Source organism: Telopea speciosissima, chromosome 6, assembly GCF_018873765.1.
Source record: "Telopea speciosissima isolate NSW1024214 ecotype Mountain lineage chromosome 6, Tspe_v1, whole genome shotgun sequence".
NCBI classification, from domain to species: Eukaryota; Viridiplantae; Streptophyta; class Magnoliopsida; order Proteales; family Proteaceae; genus Telopea; species Telopea speciosissima.
In genome coordinates this window covers 50,870,228-50,884,069 of record NC_057921.1, presented here as the reverse complement: position 1 = coordinate 50,884,069, position 13,842 = coordinate 50,870,228, and the positions used below count along the sequence as shown (strand labels likewise).

Sequence of the window (13,842 nt, the reverse complement as noted above, 5' to 3'; positions counted from 1 at the left end):
TCCCTCCGCTTCTGTTGCTTTATAATTTCGACGGAAAAGAAAGAAGGAAAGCTCTGCACAGAATTAAAAATGGCGACTCTGGTAGGATCGCCATGGATGAGAATCAGGATTTTTCCGGAGGTAGCTCCTCCGTTCTTCCGTCAACCATCTATATACAAACTGTATTTCTCCCCTTTTCGGAGGAATTTCTCTATTTGCGCTTCTGCAAATCCTTGTGGCTCTCTTCCCAAGAGGGCTGAAGGGGAAGTTCGTGTTCGTTTTGCTCCTTCGCCGACGGGGAATCTCCATGTAGGTGGAGCAAGAACAGCTCTCTTCAATTACCTATTCGCGAGGTCCGGTCTAGTTTGGTTTCTATCATTTATTATTTTCTCGTTCGCATTGCTATAATCATTTGTGGCGAGCCTTGAAACAAATTTACCTTATTCAAGATTTTGTACGGAAGGAATAGAATCAATTAGAAAATTAAAGTAAATCAAGGGGAACAAAATGCATCGATTTCTTAGTTATATTGCAATTGTCTGTGATTAAGTTTCACGTTTTGCAGAGCTACAACTTTGCAATCTATGGTATTGATTTCAACCATAGTAATTTTTCATCTTAAATGTTAGATTTTTTTTTTTGGGGGGGTTAAGTTTCAGAGGACATCTTCTGGCTTATTTCCTATTCAGAGACCCGAGAGAGAGAGAGAGAGAGAGAGTGTGTGACGGTAGATTTAGTATGAGTCGAAATTTCATGTACACTTTTTTTCTTTCAGTTAGTTACATTTCCTGATCTATTTGAACTCATGTACATAAGCTACAGAAGCAATGTAATATGATACCCCAAGTCAGTTGCATCGGCTTTGCTTATCGTCTCGTTTCTTTGAATATATGCACTGAGTTGTTCCCTCTCTCATTAAGCGTACTGTTATCTGTCTGATCTGAGGACAACGTGACACTACACCAAAGAAATGTAGGCATGTTATCTAATGATAAGTAATAAAGTGTATTCATCAGTGTTTCTTTAATAGTTGAGTCTTTTTTTCCCAATAAGACAACTCATGTAGGGGCATGTGAAGTACTACAAGCTTCCATTCTTTCTCTATGGAAACAAATCAAAGAACATTTCTTTTTCAGGTCCAAGGGTGGAAAGTTTGTTCTTCGTATAGAAGATACTGACTTGGAGAGATCTACGAAAGAATCTGAGGAAGCAGTGCTACGAGACCTTTCATGGCTTGGTCTTGATTGGGATGAAGGTATTTGTCTCTCTAACTACTCACTCCAGCTTTGGTATTTTGCATGAAAAGGGATAGAGGAAATTAAATTTTATTTGATTAACACCAACCTAAAAATAATCCATAGATCATCTTCTTCAGGCACACAAATTAATATAAAGAAATTAAAACCAATAAAACGAGCTTTATAATGTTAAAATGGACTAAGATAGGAAAAAGCAGATACAACTCATACAAGAATCAAGTTATTTCAATTCTTTCAATAAGACTGATACCAGAGTTATTAATGCAAGAAGCATACTGAGGGCTCCAAGCTCCTGAAGTGCAAGGTGGAAAGTGAGACATGCATTTGACTGACATTAGTTGCAATTTTCAAGAAAACAAATAAATATGAGAATACTTAAGGTTGTTGTATAATACACATGATGGGAGAGATATAATGAAATAACTTTACAAAATTTAACACAATTTTGTAGTAAAATTACACAATTATTTTCACATATAAGCACGGTTTTTAGTAACCTTCCATATCCGCCGATGCTAACCGATACATATTGTATCTTTAAAGTACCGATACGATACTGATACAATACCTAAAAAACCTAAAAAAAATTGTATCGGTCATTGTAAGAAACCTCATCCTTTATATATATAATCAATGGAAAATTACTTGCACAACCCTTTGTACTATGGCTCGATTGCTTGATAAACCCAACTTTTCAAACTATTACTTGACAGCCCTTGCATTTTACGATTTCTTACAAGTAGCCCTTGTCCGTTAGTCAGTCACCGTTTAGTGATGATGTCATAGGTTAGAAAAATCCTAAATCCCCAAACTACCCTTTATGGGTACCCTTTTACCTTTTTCTTCCTGCAACCCACCAGGTGGAGTTTGGATTGGCCTTGGCCAACTTCGATCCGAATTAGCCGATTCAATCGATTCGATTCTGTTTTTTGAAATGGGTTCAGGAATGGCTGTGGCTCGCCGGAGAGAAAGGAGATGGGTTCAGGCAGGGCTGTGGTTCACGGTGGGTCTCGTCACCTTAGTTGCTTCGTCAAGCCTTCTCTCTCTCTCTCTCTCTCTCTCTCTCTCTGCATCTCTCTTCCCAGCACTCTCTCCCCCACTCCGCTTCCTCCCTTGAACTTTGGAACGTACCCCGCTAGTGGAGAGAATGAGCGAGCTAGCAATGGATAGATTTTAAAAACCAAATTAAACCAAAAAAAAAAATAAAAATGGTTACAATCTCAATCAAAGCATTTGTGAATGATCCACCAAAGCAACAACAAAACCCAAAAGTGGAGGAGGAAGAAGTAAGACTAAGCAAGGGAACCAAAAAGGGAAAATCAAAGAAAGGCAGCAACCCGTGTCTTGGTGAATTGCTTCGCTAAGAACTCATGAGGAGGGATCCTGGAATCATCGTCGTCATCGTCAGGTCACCATCATTAACTCTCCTGCGACTATCTCTGTAATCCGTCTTAAGGATCTTCGACCAGTCCGGCAGCGACGAGAAAGTCACTCCGGCAGATTTCTTCAAGACTCGAACTGGGTATCATCATTTTCTTCATTTCTGGGGGTGATGCTATTGTGCCTTTGTGATTTGAAATCCAGATATCTGCTTCATGGAATTTACGTGTGTTTTTATTCCTTCATACACACTTGTCCTCTTTCAGACTCCAAATATTCAATCTGGAACAGAGTCTGAAAGAGGACGAGTGGTCGCTGGGAGAGGGCAAGGGTGGCAGGGGCAGGGGTGGAGAGGACGGCAGTGGGGGTGGCGTGAAGTTCAGGGGGTAGGGGTGGGTTGCAGCAGGAGGTGTGGTTGTAAGAAAAAGAAGAAGTTAAAGGGTAAGTTGGTAATTTTAACTACACTATTTTCAATTGAATAGGTGATAAGGGTAAAATTGACTTTTCCATTCAACCATTAACAGCAGACTAACACCGTCAGGTTTCATGGGGCGTCCAGTAATTGTTTGAAAAGTTGGGTGTATCAAGCAATCGGGCCATAGTATGAGCTGTGCAAGTAATTTTCCCTATAATCAAAGGAATGCACTTGTCTTGTTGTACTGTTCTCCTTTTCTATCAGGTATATTTTACATATTACTTATTCATAGTGTTTTATATATCCTAAGCATTTCCATACGTTTCTTGACCATTTCCATAGGCATCTTTAGTGTATCTTCTGTCTCTCCCATACAATACGATACGTCTCTTAAAAACACTCTTCTGATACGATACCCGATACCGATATTTTAAACCTTGCTTACAACTGTCTCAAGCACATAACCAGTGCATAAGATAACAAACCCAAAGTTCTATAGCTTGACCTGTTTGCAAAATTATATAGAATGCTTTATTCGTTCACCACAGCAAGCCCTTAATGCTGCAATGTTCAAACCTGAAGAGTTCATTCTTTGTTTACTTGAATAAAGCAGCCCCAACCATAAAGGGGTACAAAGGCATAAGAGAGCACAAAAAGAACCAAAAGTTGTTAAGGGAAACAGAGGCACACAAAGGCGGGGGGTGGACCTGGAGTGGGGCGGGGGAAGGGGACATTTGGCCCCCCGAAACTTTTTAAAAAGCTTCTTAGTTGCCCCCTTTAACTACTTAACTCTTAATTCATGTATGTGCATGCAAATGAATATTAATTGTGGCCCCCTCGAGAGAAAATTCCTGGGTCCACACCTGCACAAAGGCACACCATAGTGAAGTAGCAACAGATCCAAGGGGATGAGGCACAAGCGTGGGCTTCTCACCTGAGATCTGAAAACCACACCTTAATGCTGGCTAATATGCCGTTCCAAGAACCACTATTTTTTTTTGTCTCACTGGTTATAATTGTTAAGACTTCTGGCATTTTATGGTAGTGTACAGTGTGTATGTGTTGTCATTGTTGACAATAATACAATGATTGAGGTGTTCAGGTAGTATATCAAGTTTCAGGCTTGTTTGGCAGTGTTTTAATAGCTCAGGGGCTTTCTAGTATGGTATGACATGATACTGATGTGTAGGCAAAAGGTGTTCTCTGATGGTAGTTGATATGTTTGACATGATTACAACATGATATAGTATGTTGTGCTATGTGTGGAATGTGTGGGATGTGTATGCATGGTAGATGAGGTGTACATTGTGTTTCAGATGTGGCAGAGCATGGAGAATGCATGTGAGATGCATACACTATGATGGTTGCATGTGAGATGATGTACATGGCATGGTATGCACATTGATGTTGATGGGATTTATGTGATGCATGCATGGATGATGCTATCATTAAGTACATGGGTATGTGTATATGCCATGATGATACACGATATGGCATGTGAAATAATGGTGATGATGTGCATGGAGATCATGTATGCATGAGGTGTAAAGTGTCAGGTGATGGTGTCTGGGCATGCAGGGGTGCCACAGTGAAGCTCAAGGCCACATGGCCATGCAACTAGGCCACACATGGCCTAGGCCAAAAGGCCAAGCAGCCAAGCAACATGGTCAAGAGGCCATCATCGAAGCCTTGCGTGCACTGGGCGGCATGTGAGCAGAGGCCCCCGCCCACACAAAGCAACTCCCCAAGCTAAGCAAGGGTAGGCATACTTGATTGAGGAATTTTATCAAACGATTGTGTCAATTTACGACACCTAGAAAAAATTTCGTGTGGTTTAAATGTTGCTCTCTGGAACCATGTTGTGCATCAAGGGTTCATTTTGCTATTATGGAAAGTTGGCAAGGTACGGAATTAATTTTTTTAAAGGGTGGAAGGGGACATTTGAAATTAGGAAGAAGTTGTGTGCTGCTGGATCAATGGCCTTGAAAGCGGCCACATAATCAAGATGCTGGTCTAGCGGCTCAGAATGGCGCACGCTAGGTTCGACGAGAAAGATTCTTGCACATGGATTATTAGTGGGTGTGTCCAATGAGGTCCCAATAGAAGTGTGGAAGAGCTTAGGATTTTATGGTTTATCTTGGCTAACCAAGCTGTTTAATAAGATTGTGAGCACAAGGAAAATGCCAAATGAATGGAGAAGCATTATGGTTCCGATTTACAAAAATAAAGCTGATATTCAGAGCTGTAATAAGTATAGAGGTATAAAACTAATGAGTCATACTATGAAATTATGGGAGAGGGTTATTGATGCCCGCCTGAGACAAGAAACTATTATTATGGAGAACGAATTGGGTTTTATGCCAGGAAGATACATGATAGAAGCTATTTACTTAGGAGACTCATAGAAAGATCTAGAGATTGCAAGAAGAATCTCCATATGGTCTTTTATTAATTCGGCAAGTACTAGAGACGAGTAGTGTTTCAAGTAAATATGTGGGCATAATTAAAAATATGTTTGATGGTGCACTGACAAGTGTAAGAGCGGTGGGGGGTCAAGGTAGTGAATTCCCAATTACAATTGGGTTACATCAAGGATCGGTTTTAAGCCCTTATTTGTTTGCTCTTATCATGGATGATTTAACCAGAGACATTCAAGATGAGGTTCCTTGGTGTATGCTTTTTGCTATTGATATCATAGTTGTCATGGCGTCGCCATATCAACGCTATGGCGTTATATCGCTGGAGAAGTGGGCATATCGACCACCGATATGGATGATGTAAGAATATCGACCTCGACCAATATGGTCTTCATGTCGTCGCCATGGCGCAGCTATGGACGCCATACCACGACATATGGCCATATCGGGCGACATGGTTGTTTCGAATTATAAAACTTAATTTTTTATAACCATTTTTTATTTTAATGCTTTTTCCTTAACATAAAAAAATTAAAAAAACATCAAACAGAAAACACTAGTACAATATTGACTAATACACCTTCACATTCACATTAGCAAATTTTTTTATTTATTTAGATGGGCTGTTTATTAGCTTTATTCACTCAATATAAATTACGTTCTTATAATTGTTTTTTTGTTTTGTTACTTTTGTAGTCACTTTCATATGAATCATATCTCAACTCTCATGATTTTTCAACTTTATTATCAGCAAGACTATTGCTATCAATTATTTGATAATCCATGATTTCATATACACTAATGGATATTACACTTTCATGAATTAAACCATAGTAGATTAGTAGTACACTTTCATGTTAATTTTTTATGTTATAGGGTATATATTATAGCATACTAAATGGCATAAAAAATAGAGAAAATAAAAAATAAAACATGGTCGATATGATCGCCATGGCGGGCGACATGTCGATATATCGACATGACACCCCTCCACCGACTTGGATCGCCGTGACGACGTGACAACTATGGTTGATATCATAGTTGTCAAGGCGGCAAGGGGATCCAAGGCGGTGGTCCGGTGGATGGGTGCCTAAGTGCTTAGGCGACCAAGGTGCCCAAGTCTTATTTTTTATTTCTCCTCTTTTCTAACATTATTTAATGTGTTACAATACATACCTTATATCATAAAAAATTCTTTTCTAACATTATTTAATGTGTTACAATATATACCTTATATCATAAAAAATAAAGCCACACCAAGTCATCAAAAATCAACTTTAAGCCACACCAAGTCATCAAAAATCAACTTTAAGCCACATCAAGTCATCAAAAAATCAACATTAAGCCACATCAAGTCATCAAAAATCAACATTAAGTCACATCAAGTCATCAAAAATCAATATTATACCACATCAATTCATTAAAAATCAACACAGAACTAGAAGACAACAGAACTGAAGAAGCAAGCTATTGGAAGTTTGAAACAATCAAAACATACAGTTGGTTTATACTGTTCTTGGAATTGGTCATTGTCATGGTGTACCTAGTCTCACATCTAGTTTATACTATTCTTAGAAAATATGATCTTATCTATAAGTAATTAAATTGCTCTCGATTTAGAGAAATGTTCTTGTTCTCTAAGAAGTTTGATTGGTTAAATGATTTTAATATTACATGAGACTTTTTGTATTAGTTAGAGGAAACCAGCTTTCTAACAAATCTAAGATTGCTTAAATTTGTTTTAGGGTACATTACATGTCACCCCTTGGTTTTCAAACAAAACTCAAATCACCCCTGGTTTTTGAAAATACTCATCCGCCCCCCTCTACAGTTATTGGTGTGAAAGGACTATTTTACCCTTGTACTAAAACATTAGAATTAAATTTACAGTACTACCCTTAAAAATCTATGTTTGGATGTCAAGGGTAGTTTAGGGATTTAAATTTATTTAACTGGCTAACATCATCACTTAACAGCATAAAACTAACTGTAGGGACCAATTTGTCATATTGGTTGATTTGAGTTTCGTTTGAAAACCAGGGGGTGACGTGTAATTTACTCTTTGTTTTATGTTGAAAGAGTTATGTTCCGGTTAAACCTTATTTGGTGTGTGCAAACTGTCAAAATCCTTTTGAATGAATTTTTTTTTGATATCAAAACAAATGAATATTTTATGCTCTTTTGGTTTTTAGCAATGTTTTACCATATTAAGATTTATGGAAATTTTTAGATTTGAGAAAAACCCCAGCATTAGAAAGTTGAAAATTTCTCCTATTGCCGAAAATCCAATTTTTATTCTTGAACTGAGGGGTTGACTTTTTATCCTTTTGGAATTATATTTTTTAATTATTTTTATTAGATTAAAATAAAGTAGGTGCTTATTTATGAATAATATGTTAAGTAAATGAAATAACAAATATAAAAACATTTACTTAAGGCTATCTTTGGCATAGTTTATATTTATATTTATGACCTATTTATGAATAATCAATTATGATAAAAGGTTATGGGTTATAAACAATAATTGTTTGGTTACTTCTAGACATATGATCGGCTAAGATGTATGGTGCAGAATGCTAGGCAATTCTGAAGTATCATATAAATAAACTTAAGGGTATTGGAGACGAGGATGTTGAGATGGATGAGTGGCAAAACTAGGAAAGATAAAGTAAGGAATGATCTTATTAAAGCTGATTTGGGAGTAGCTCTGATACATGATAAGCTACAAGAAAGTCATTTGAGGTGGCATGGCCATGTTCAACAGAGGCCTTTGGATGCTCCAGTATAAAGGAGTGATTTGATTCAGATTGAAAGAACTAAAGAGCCAGGGGCAGGCCTAAAGTGACCTTAGAAGAAGTGGTGAGGAAAGACATGCATAGCTTAGTTCTTGTATCAAGTATGACCTTGAATAGAGCTGAGTGGAGGGCAAGGATCCATGTAGCAGACCCCATTTAGTTGGGATGAGGCTGAGTTGTTGTTGTTGCTGTTGTTGAGAATGAAGAACAACTGGACATATGGTTGGTGTAGTTAAAGAAGGAATTCACCTGGGGAAGGAACTGAAGCATCTTTAGCAAGCTAAAATTTGATTTACTTTGAGTGTAATAAGATTGTAGGTTTGCTGCTCCATAGGCTATAAATGTTTACCAAGTTCCAGCATTCAAGATTATTGTTTGAATTATGATCCTTTAAATGTGTCCTAAAGCTTGAAACTTTTATGAAGCAGTAGAAGATGATGCTGTTATTCTGAAACTGTAAACTTGCAGGTCCTGATGTTGGTGGAGATTATGGCCCATACAGGCAATCGGAACGAAATTCTTTATACAAGCAATATGCTGAGAAGCTTCTGAAGTCTGGTCATGTTTATCAGTGTTTCTGTTCTAAAGAGGTATTGGCATTTATTAGTCAGTGTTGCTATGTGCTTATGGCATTCAATTACAGGTTGTGATATGTATAAAATAAGAGACTTCCAGTTGGGTTTAAAAAATTCTAGTTAAAAATCAAGGATGTTCTGGTTTTGTTTGTATCAATTTGTGTGTGCAGGTATCTTGTTTGTTGAGGTTTCTTTACTGACGCGAGAGTTATGCACATTGTGCATTTGGGTGGGGAGCATATGGATACTTGTCCTGTTGTGCATGTGGAAGTTTATTTACATAGCATTTCATAAAAGCTTGAATATTTGTTGTATCGTAGCTTGCTAATAAGATAATGGTGTTATTTCTGGGCCAGTTCTATGAATGGCCTCTGGAATTTCTTTAAAACTTCCACTTGAAATCATTTGCAGTATGATGATGCTGTGTGGGTAAATTCTTGTATGGTGTTCATTGGAGTATTTGTTTCCTATCCAGATTTTGGTCCAAGACTCATTCTTCCATCAGTCAATTTTGTTCCTTTGCCTGAAATATATGATATCCTCAGAAGGTTTTCAATATGATTTTTTCCAGGAACTGGAAAAAATGAAGGAGATAGCAAAACTAAAACAATTGCCACCAGTCTATACGGGACGGTGGGCCTGTGCAACAGATGAAGAAGTACAAGAAGAACTGGAAAAAGGAACACCTCATACATACCGCTTCCGTGTGCCAAAGGATGGAACTCTAAAAATTGACGACCTTATTCGTGGTGAAGTAAATTCCATTCTTGAACTTTCTTGCAGTGAGCTCATTATTAATAAATTTTGTTTCCACTATTGGTCTTGTGGATCTTATTGTAACATTTCTATGGTTTATATGTTGTTGTAATGCGTTTTCACACTTCATGTCACATTCAATTACAGATATTCTCTCGTATATTTTGTTAATTTTATTGATAGTGTCATGAAGGTCAGTTGGGGCTTAGATACACTTGGAGATTTTGTGATCATGAGAAGCAATGGCCAACCTGTATACAACTTCTGTGTGACAGTAGATGATGCTACCATGGCTATCTCACATGTTATAAGGTAAATGTCGGTCTTCTCAATGTGAAAATCTTTTGTTAGGTTAGTTGAATTACTGATCGCAGATTATTGCAATTCCATTCTGTGATTTCTTGTTCTTGATTGTGATTTATGTCTTAAAACTCGCATTTCAGGGCAGAAGAGCATTTACCCAACACCCTAAGGCAAGCACTTATATACCAGGTAAATCATATTTTCTTTTAATTTTTATTTCTAATTAAGCTCCTTAATTAGCTATGTTTTCTTTTACCACTGCCTGGGATTATTAATTCTTTAATGTCTATGTTATTTTATCACAGGCTTTAGGATTTCCAATGCCTCACTTTGCACACGTATCGCTAATTCTTGCTCCTGATAGGAGTAAACTGTCAAAACGTCATGGTGCAACTTCAGTGGGTCAGGTAGTCGACAATTATAATTACCTATGTCTAGTTGGTAAATTGTTTCATTTGGTTTTGACTTTTGAGTTTTCTCTTGGGTTACGGTGACAGTTCAGGGAGATGGGATTTTTGTCAAAAGCAATGGTGAACTATCTAGCACTCTTGGGTTGGGGCGATGGTACTGAAAATGAGTTTTTCACCCTTGAGCATCTTGGTTAGTAATTTTCACTTGCTATCTAATGAAGAACTTTGGTCATTCTTTTATGTTGGTTGTGAAAATACGATCAGACTGGTTTTTAATTTCATCAAGTGTCTTTGACTCAAATTTGTAATTGTGGTGTACAGTCGAAAAATTTTCAATTGCTCGCGTCAACAAGAGTGGGGCTATATTTGATTCGACAAAGTTAAGGTAACTGTGTTTTTTCTTGGTGCTCTTTGCCACACCCACATGTCGTTGATATATTTCTTCAAGGCCCTCTTTCCTGCATGGCCCACATAAGAAGGCCTTTCTGAGTCACCCAAATATATGCCACGTGACAGCTCAATTGTGGGCTGAATTTTGTAGACAGTTAGACCCCAAGGTCCCTTGCTCACGTATAAAATTTTAGCTCAATTGGAGTTTGCCAAGTGGCAAAACAGACGTTTAAAAAAATTAGGAGTAAGGGAGAGGGCTCGGTAGCAATCGGAGTACAGTAGATGTGCATGTACATACGAGGGGATGCATGCAACATGGGGGTATTTGATTGAATTAGACTCTGAAATTTGACACCTGGCTAATCCAGATCATGTCCTTTCTATCCAATGATTGGAATAGCTACTTCATCTATCCACATGTCACAATAAGGGTGGACCACATGGGAAGGCCTTCCTAGGTGGGTCACTCAAAGGTCATTTTGCGCCTCTTTTTTCTTTTGTGTTTTAGGGTTTTTTACTAGTTCTCTGAAATAGTTTTTTGCTTCTCATTTCTTCTTGCAAACTAAAGGTGGATGAATGGTCAGCATTTAAGAGCTCTTCCATCAGAAGAGTTGATGAAGCTTTTAGGTGAACACTGGAAGAGCACCGGGATCCTCACAGAATCAGAAGGGCTGTTTATAAGAGTAAGAACAAAAATTATCTTTCCCCTTGAGTTATTTAGCTTCTAATGCTCCAGTAAGGACACCGGCATTTTTTGTCTTCATATCTGTTTACCTTTTTTCCCTTGAGCTTTTTAGTTTCTAATGCTCCAGTAAGGACACCGGCAATTTTTTTGTTGTCTTCGTATCATTGTGGTTTGTATTTCAAGATGGAACGTGTTGAAACTTTGAAGGCTCTCTGGGTAGTTGGAGATGCTTGATCATCTTATACAATTTATTTTCTTTTAACATTTTTTCCCATTTTGTGGTGGCCGAGTCTAAGGAATATATGCTTAGATGCTTGTTGGTCAACGCTTCCAGAATTTCAAGCATTGTAGGATTAAGATTAATGCATATACATAATATCTTTTTGAGGGTGAGCCTTGGTGCAACGGTAAGGTTGCTCCATTGTGACCAAGTGGTCATGGGTTCAAGTCTGAAAACAGCCTCTCTGGCTCTCTGCAAAAGCAGGGGTAAGGCTGCATACATTATGACCCTCCCCAGACATCGCATTGGGTACGCCCTTAGTAGCATATACATAATATCTTTCATTCCTGAGATTGACTTCTGTACTTATTATTAAATAATCATGTTCTGATCCTTGGGAAGCAAATTTCTAAAAATAGGAAGCTGTTGACCTACTCAAAGATGGGATCGATTTGGTAACTGATGCAGAGAAAGCACTTTCAAACTTGCTATCATATCCATTGTATGCTACTCTGTCAAGGTATCTGCTTAGCATTTAAATTTTCTTGTTAAAATATTTTGGGATTTTCTTACCGACACCCCTCAAGGTGTCAAATAATTTGTAACCTCACTTTTCTGTCCTTTTAGTATGACATACAATTTTTTTGAACGAGGGTAATAGTTCATTTCATATGTTAAAAAAATGGGAAAAAGAACGCTAACCGGTGCTATGCCTCGGCGTGTACCTGTGCTCAGGCACAGCCGCGTGCGAAATGACCGGTGCACCCCCTGGAAAGGCTGAAAGGATCGGGGTGCGCTGGTCATTTCGCGTGCGTCTGTGCTTGGGCACAGGTGCACGCCGAGGCACAGCACCGGTTAGCGTTTTTTCTCCCTAAAAAAATATGCATGACAATGATATCTTTTTGATGATGACGTAATGATGTCACTTTCAAATTATTTTTGAAAATCCTTTTATAGCCCTATCTTAAACAACTTTTGAGAATAAAACAAGGGGCAATTAAAAGGTGTCAAGTTCTAAATACACCTATAGAGGTGTCATTCAGACACTCCCAAATATTTGTTTAGACTCGGAAGTATTTCTTGCTCAAGGCCATGGGAGATCTTGGAATGCTATCAATGTGACTTTTGCCATTTATTTTTTCCCTTGCCCTTTTTGGCTCTTTCCTTTCTTCCTTTTGGTCAGTGATATCGTTTTATTTTTAACTAGGACATTTGAGCTTGAATGCAAAAAGGGCCAAGAATATAAATGTATAAAGATCAGTAGTTCCCAAAACAGAGTCACAGCAAATATCCACCTTCCATCTTTTATGAAATGGCTACATAATTTGCTGCCCTCTGAAATTGATGAAATTTAATATTCTAGAAATTTCACAAACTCAAATCTTATCTACGGTTAGTTGCTCCAGTGACATTATTGTTTCTTTTAGTTTTTGATAATTGTAACAGCATGTGTTCCATCTGCAGTCCTGAGGGAAAATCTGTTTTGGAAGACAAGCTTTCTGAAGTTTCAGCCAGTCTGCTAGCTGCCTATGACAGTGGAGAGTTCCATGCTGCACTTGAAGAAGGCCACACTGGTTGGCAGAAGTGGGTAAAGAACTTTGGCAAGTCACTGAAGCGCAAGGTTGGTTCTAGCTGGATGTAGATGACCACCATCCTTGACCAAATTTTGTTTTAGTTTCTCTTTTCTACATCTTATCTTGAACTGAACTGAAACTATCCATCTCCTTGATCATGGCACAGGGGAAATCTCTCTTCATGCCTCTTCGTGTGTTGCTGACCGGAAAGCTTCATGGCCCAGTCATGGGGGCAAGTGTGATTTTACTCCACAAAGCTGGAACTTGTGGGGTGGTTACTCCTCAAACAGGTTTTTTGACATTTGACGAAAGGTTCAAAATGCTGAGGGAGGTTGACTGGAACACATTTAACAAGGATCAAACTCATTTAGAATCTGCAGCCATTGTATCTCACTAGGCTTGGTTTTGACTTTTGATTGCTTAATGTACGAGTTAATGAAAAATTTGCATGGTGTCACCCTCAAAATTTCTGATTCCCATCTTTTTATATAGTAGTATGTGTAATAAAAGTAGTACTTCCTCGAGTACAGTTGCTAACGCAGTTGGAATTAAAGATGTAAACAGATTGAATACAGATCGGATGTAATCGGATTTGGATATCCCCTGATCAGATACGGATACCCCTAAAAGGATATAGATGCAAATTGAATTTGGATTTTTGATTATCCATTTACATCCCTAACT

At 38.1% G+C, this 13,842-nt stretch overlaps 1 protein-coding gene across 2 annotated transcripts in view; it reads left to right on the top strand.

Moving 5' to 3' along the window:
* The window catches only part of LOC122664236 (glutamate--tRNA ligase, chloroplastic/mitochondrial), a 32,504-nt gene continuing 18,662 nt past the window's right edge, over positions 1-13,842 (top strand). The window contains exons 1-13 of one of the 2 annotated variants that reach the window (XM_043859975.1): positions 1-332; positions 1,116-1,234; positions 8,714-8,835; positions 9,392-9,574; positions 9,770-9,888; positions 10,020-10,068; positions 10,185-10,286; positions 10,377-10,479; positions 10,611-10,674; positions 11,248-11,362; positions 12,004-12,104; positions 13,049-13,205; positions 13,325-13,558. In XM_043859975.1, the coding sequence (XP_043715910.1) occupies positions 70-332; positions 1,116-1,234; positions 8,714-8,835; positions 9,392-9,574; positions 9,770-9,888; positions 10,020-10,068; positions 10,185-10,286; positions 10,377-10,479; positions 10,611-10,674; positions 11,248-11,362; positions 12,004-12,104; positions 13,049-13,205; positions 13,325-13,555 (1,728 nt within the window). In that variant the 5' untranslated portion in view covers positions 1-69 and the 3' untranslated portion in view covers positions 13,556-13,558. Of the gene's footprint in view, positions 333-1,115; positions 1,235-8,713; positions 8,836-9,391; positions 9,575-9,769; positions 9,889-10,019; positions 10,069-10,184; positions 10,287-10,376; positions 10,480-10,610; positions 10,675-11,247; positions 11,363-12,003; positions 12,105-13,048; positions 13,206-13,324; positions 13,618-13,842 lie in introns of those variants that run through there. The other variant, XM_043859974.1, reaches the window with a different exon arrangement.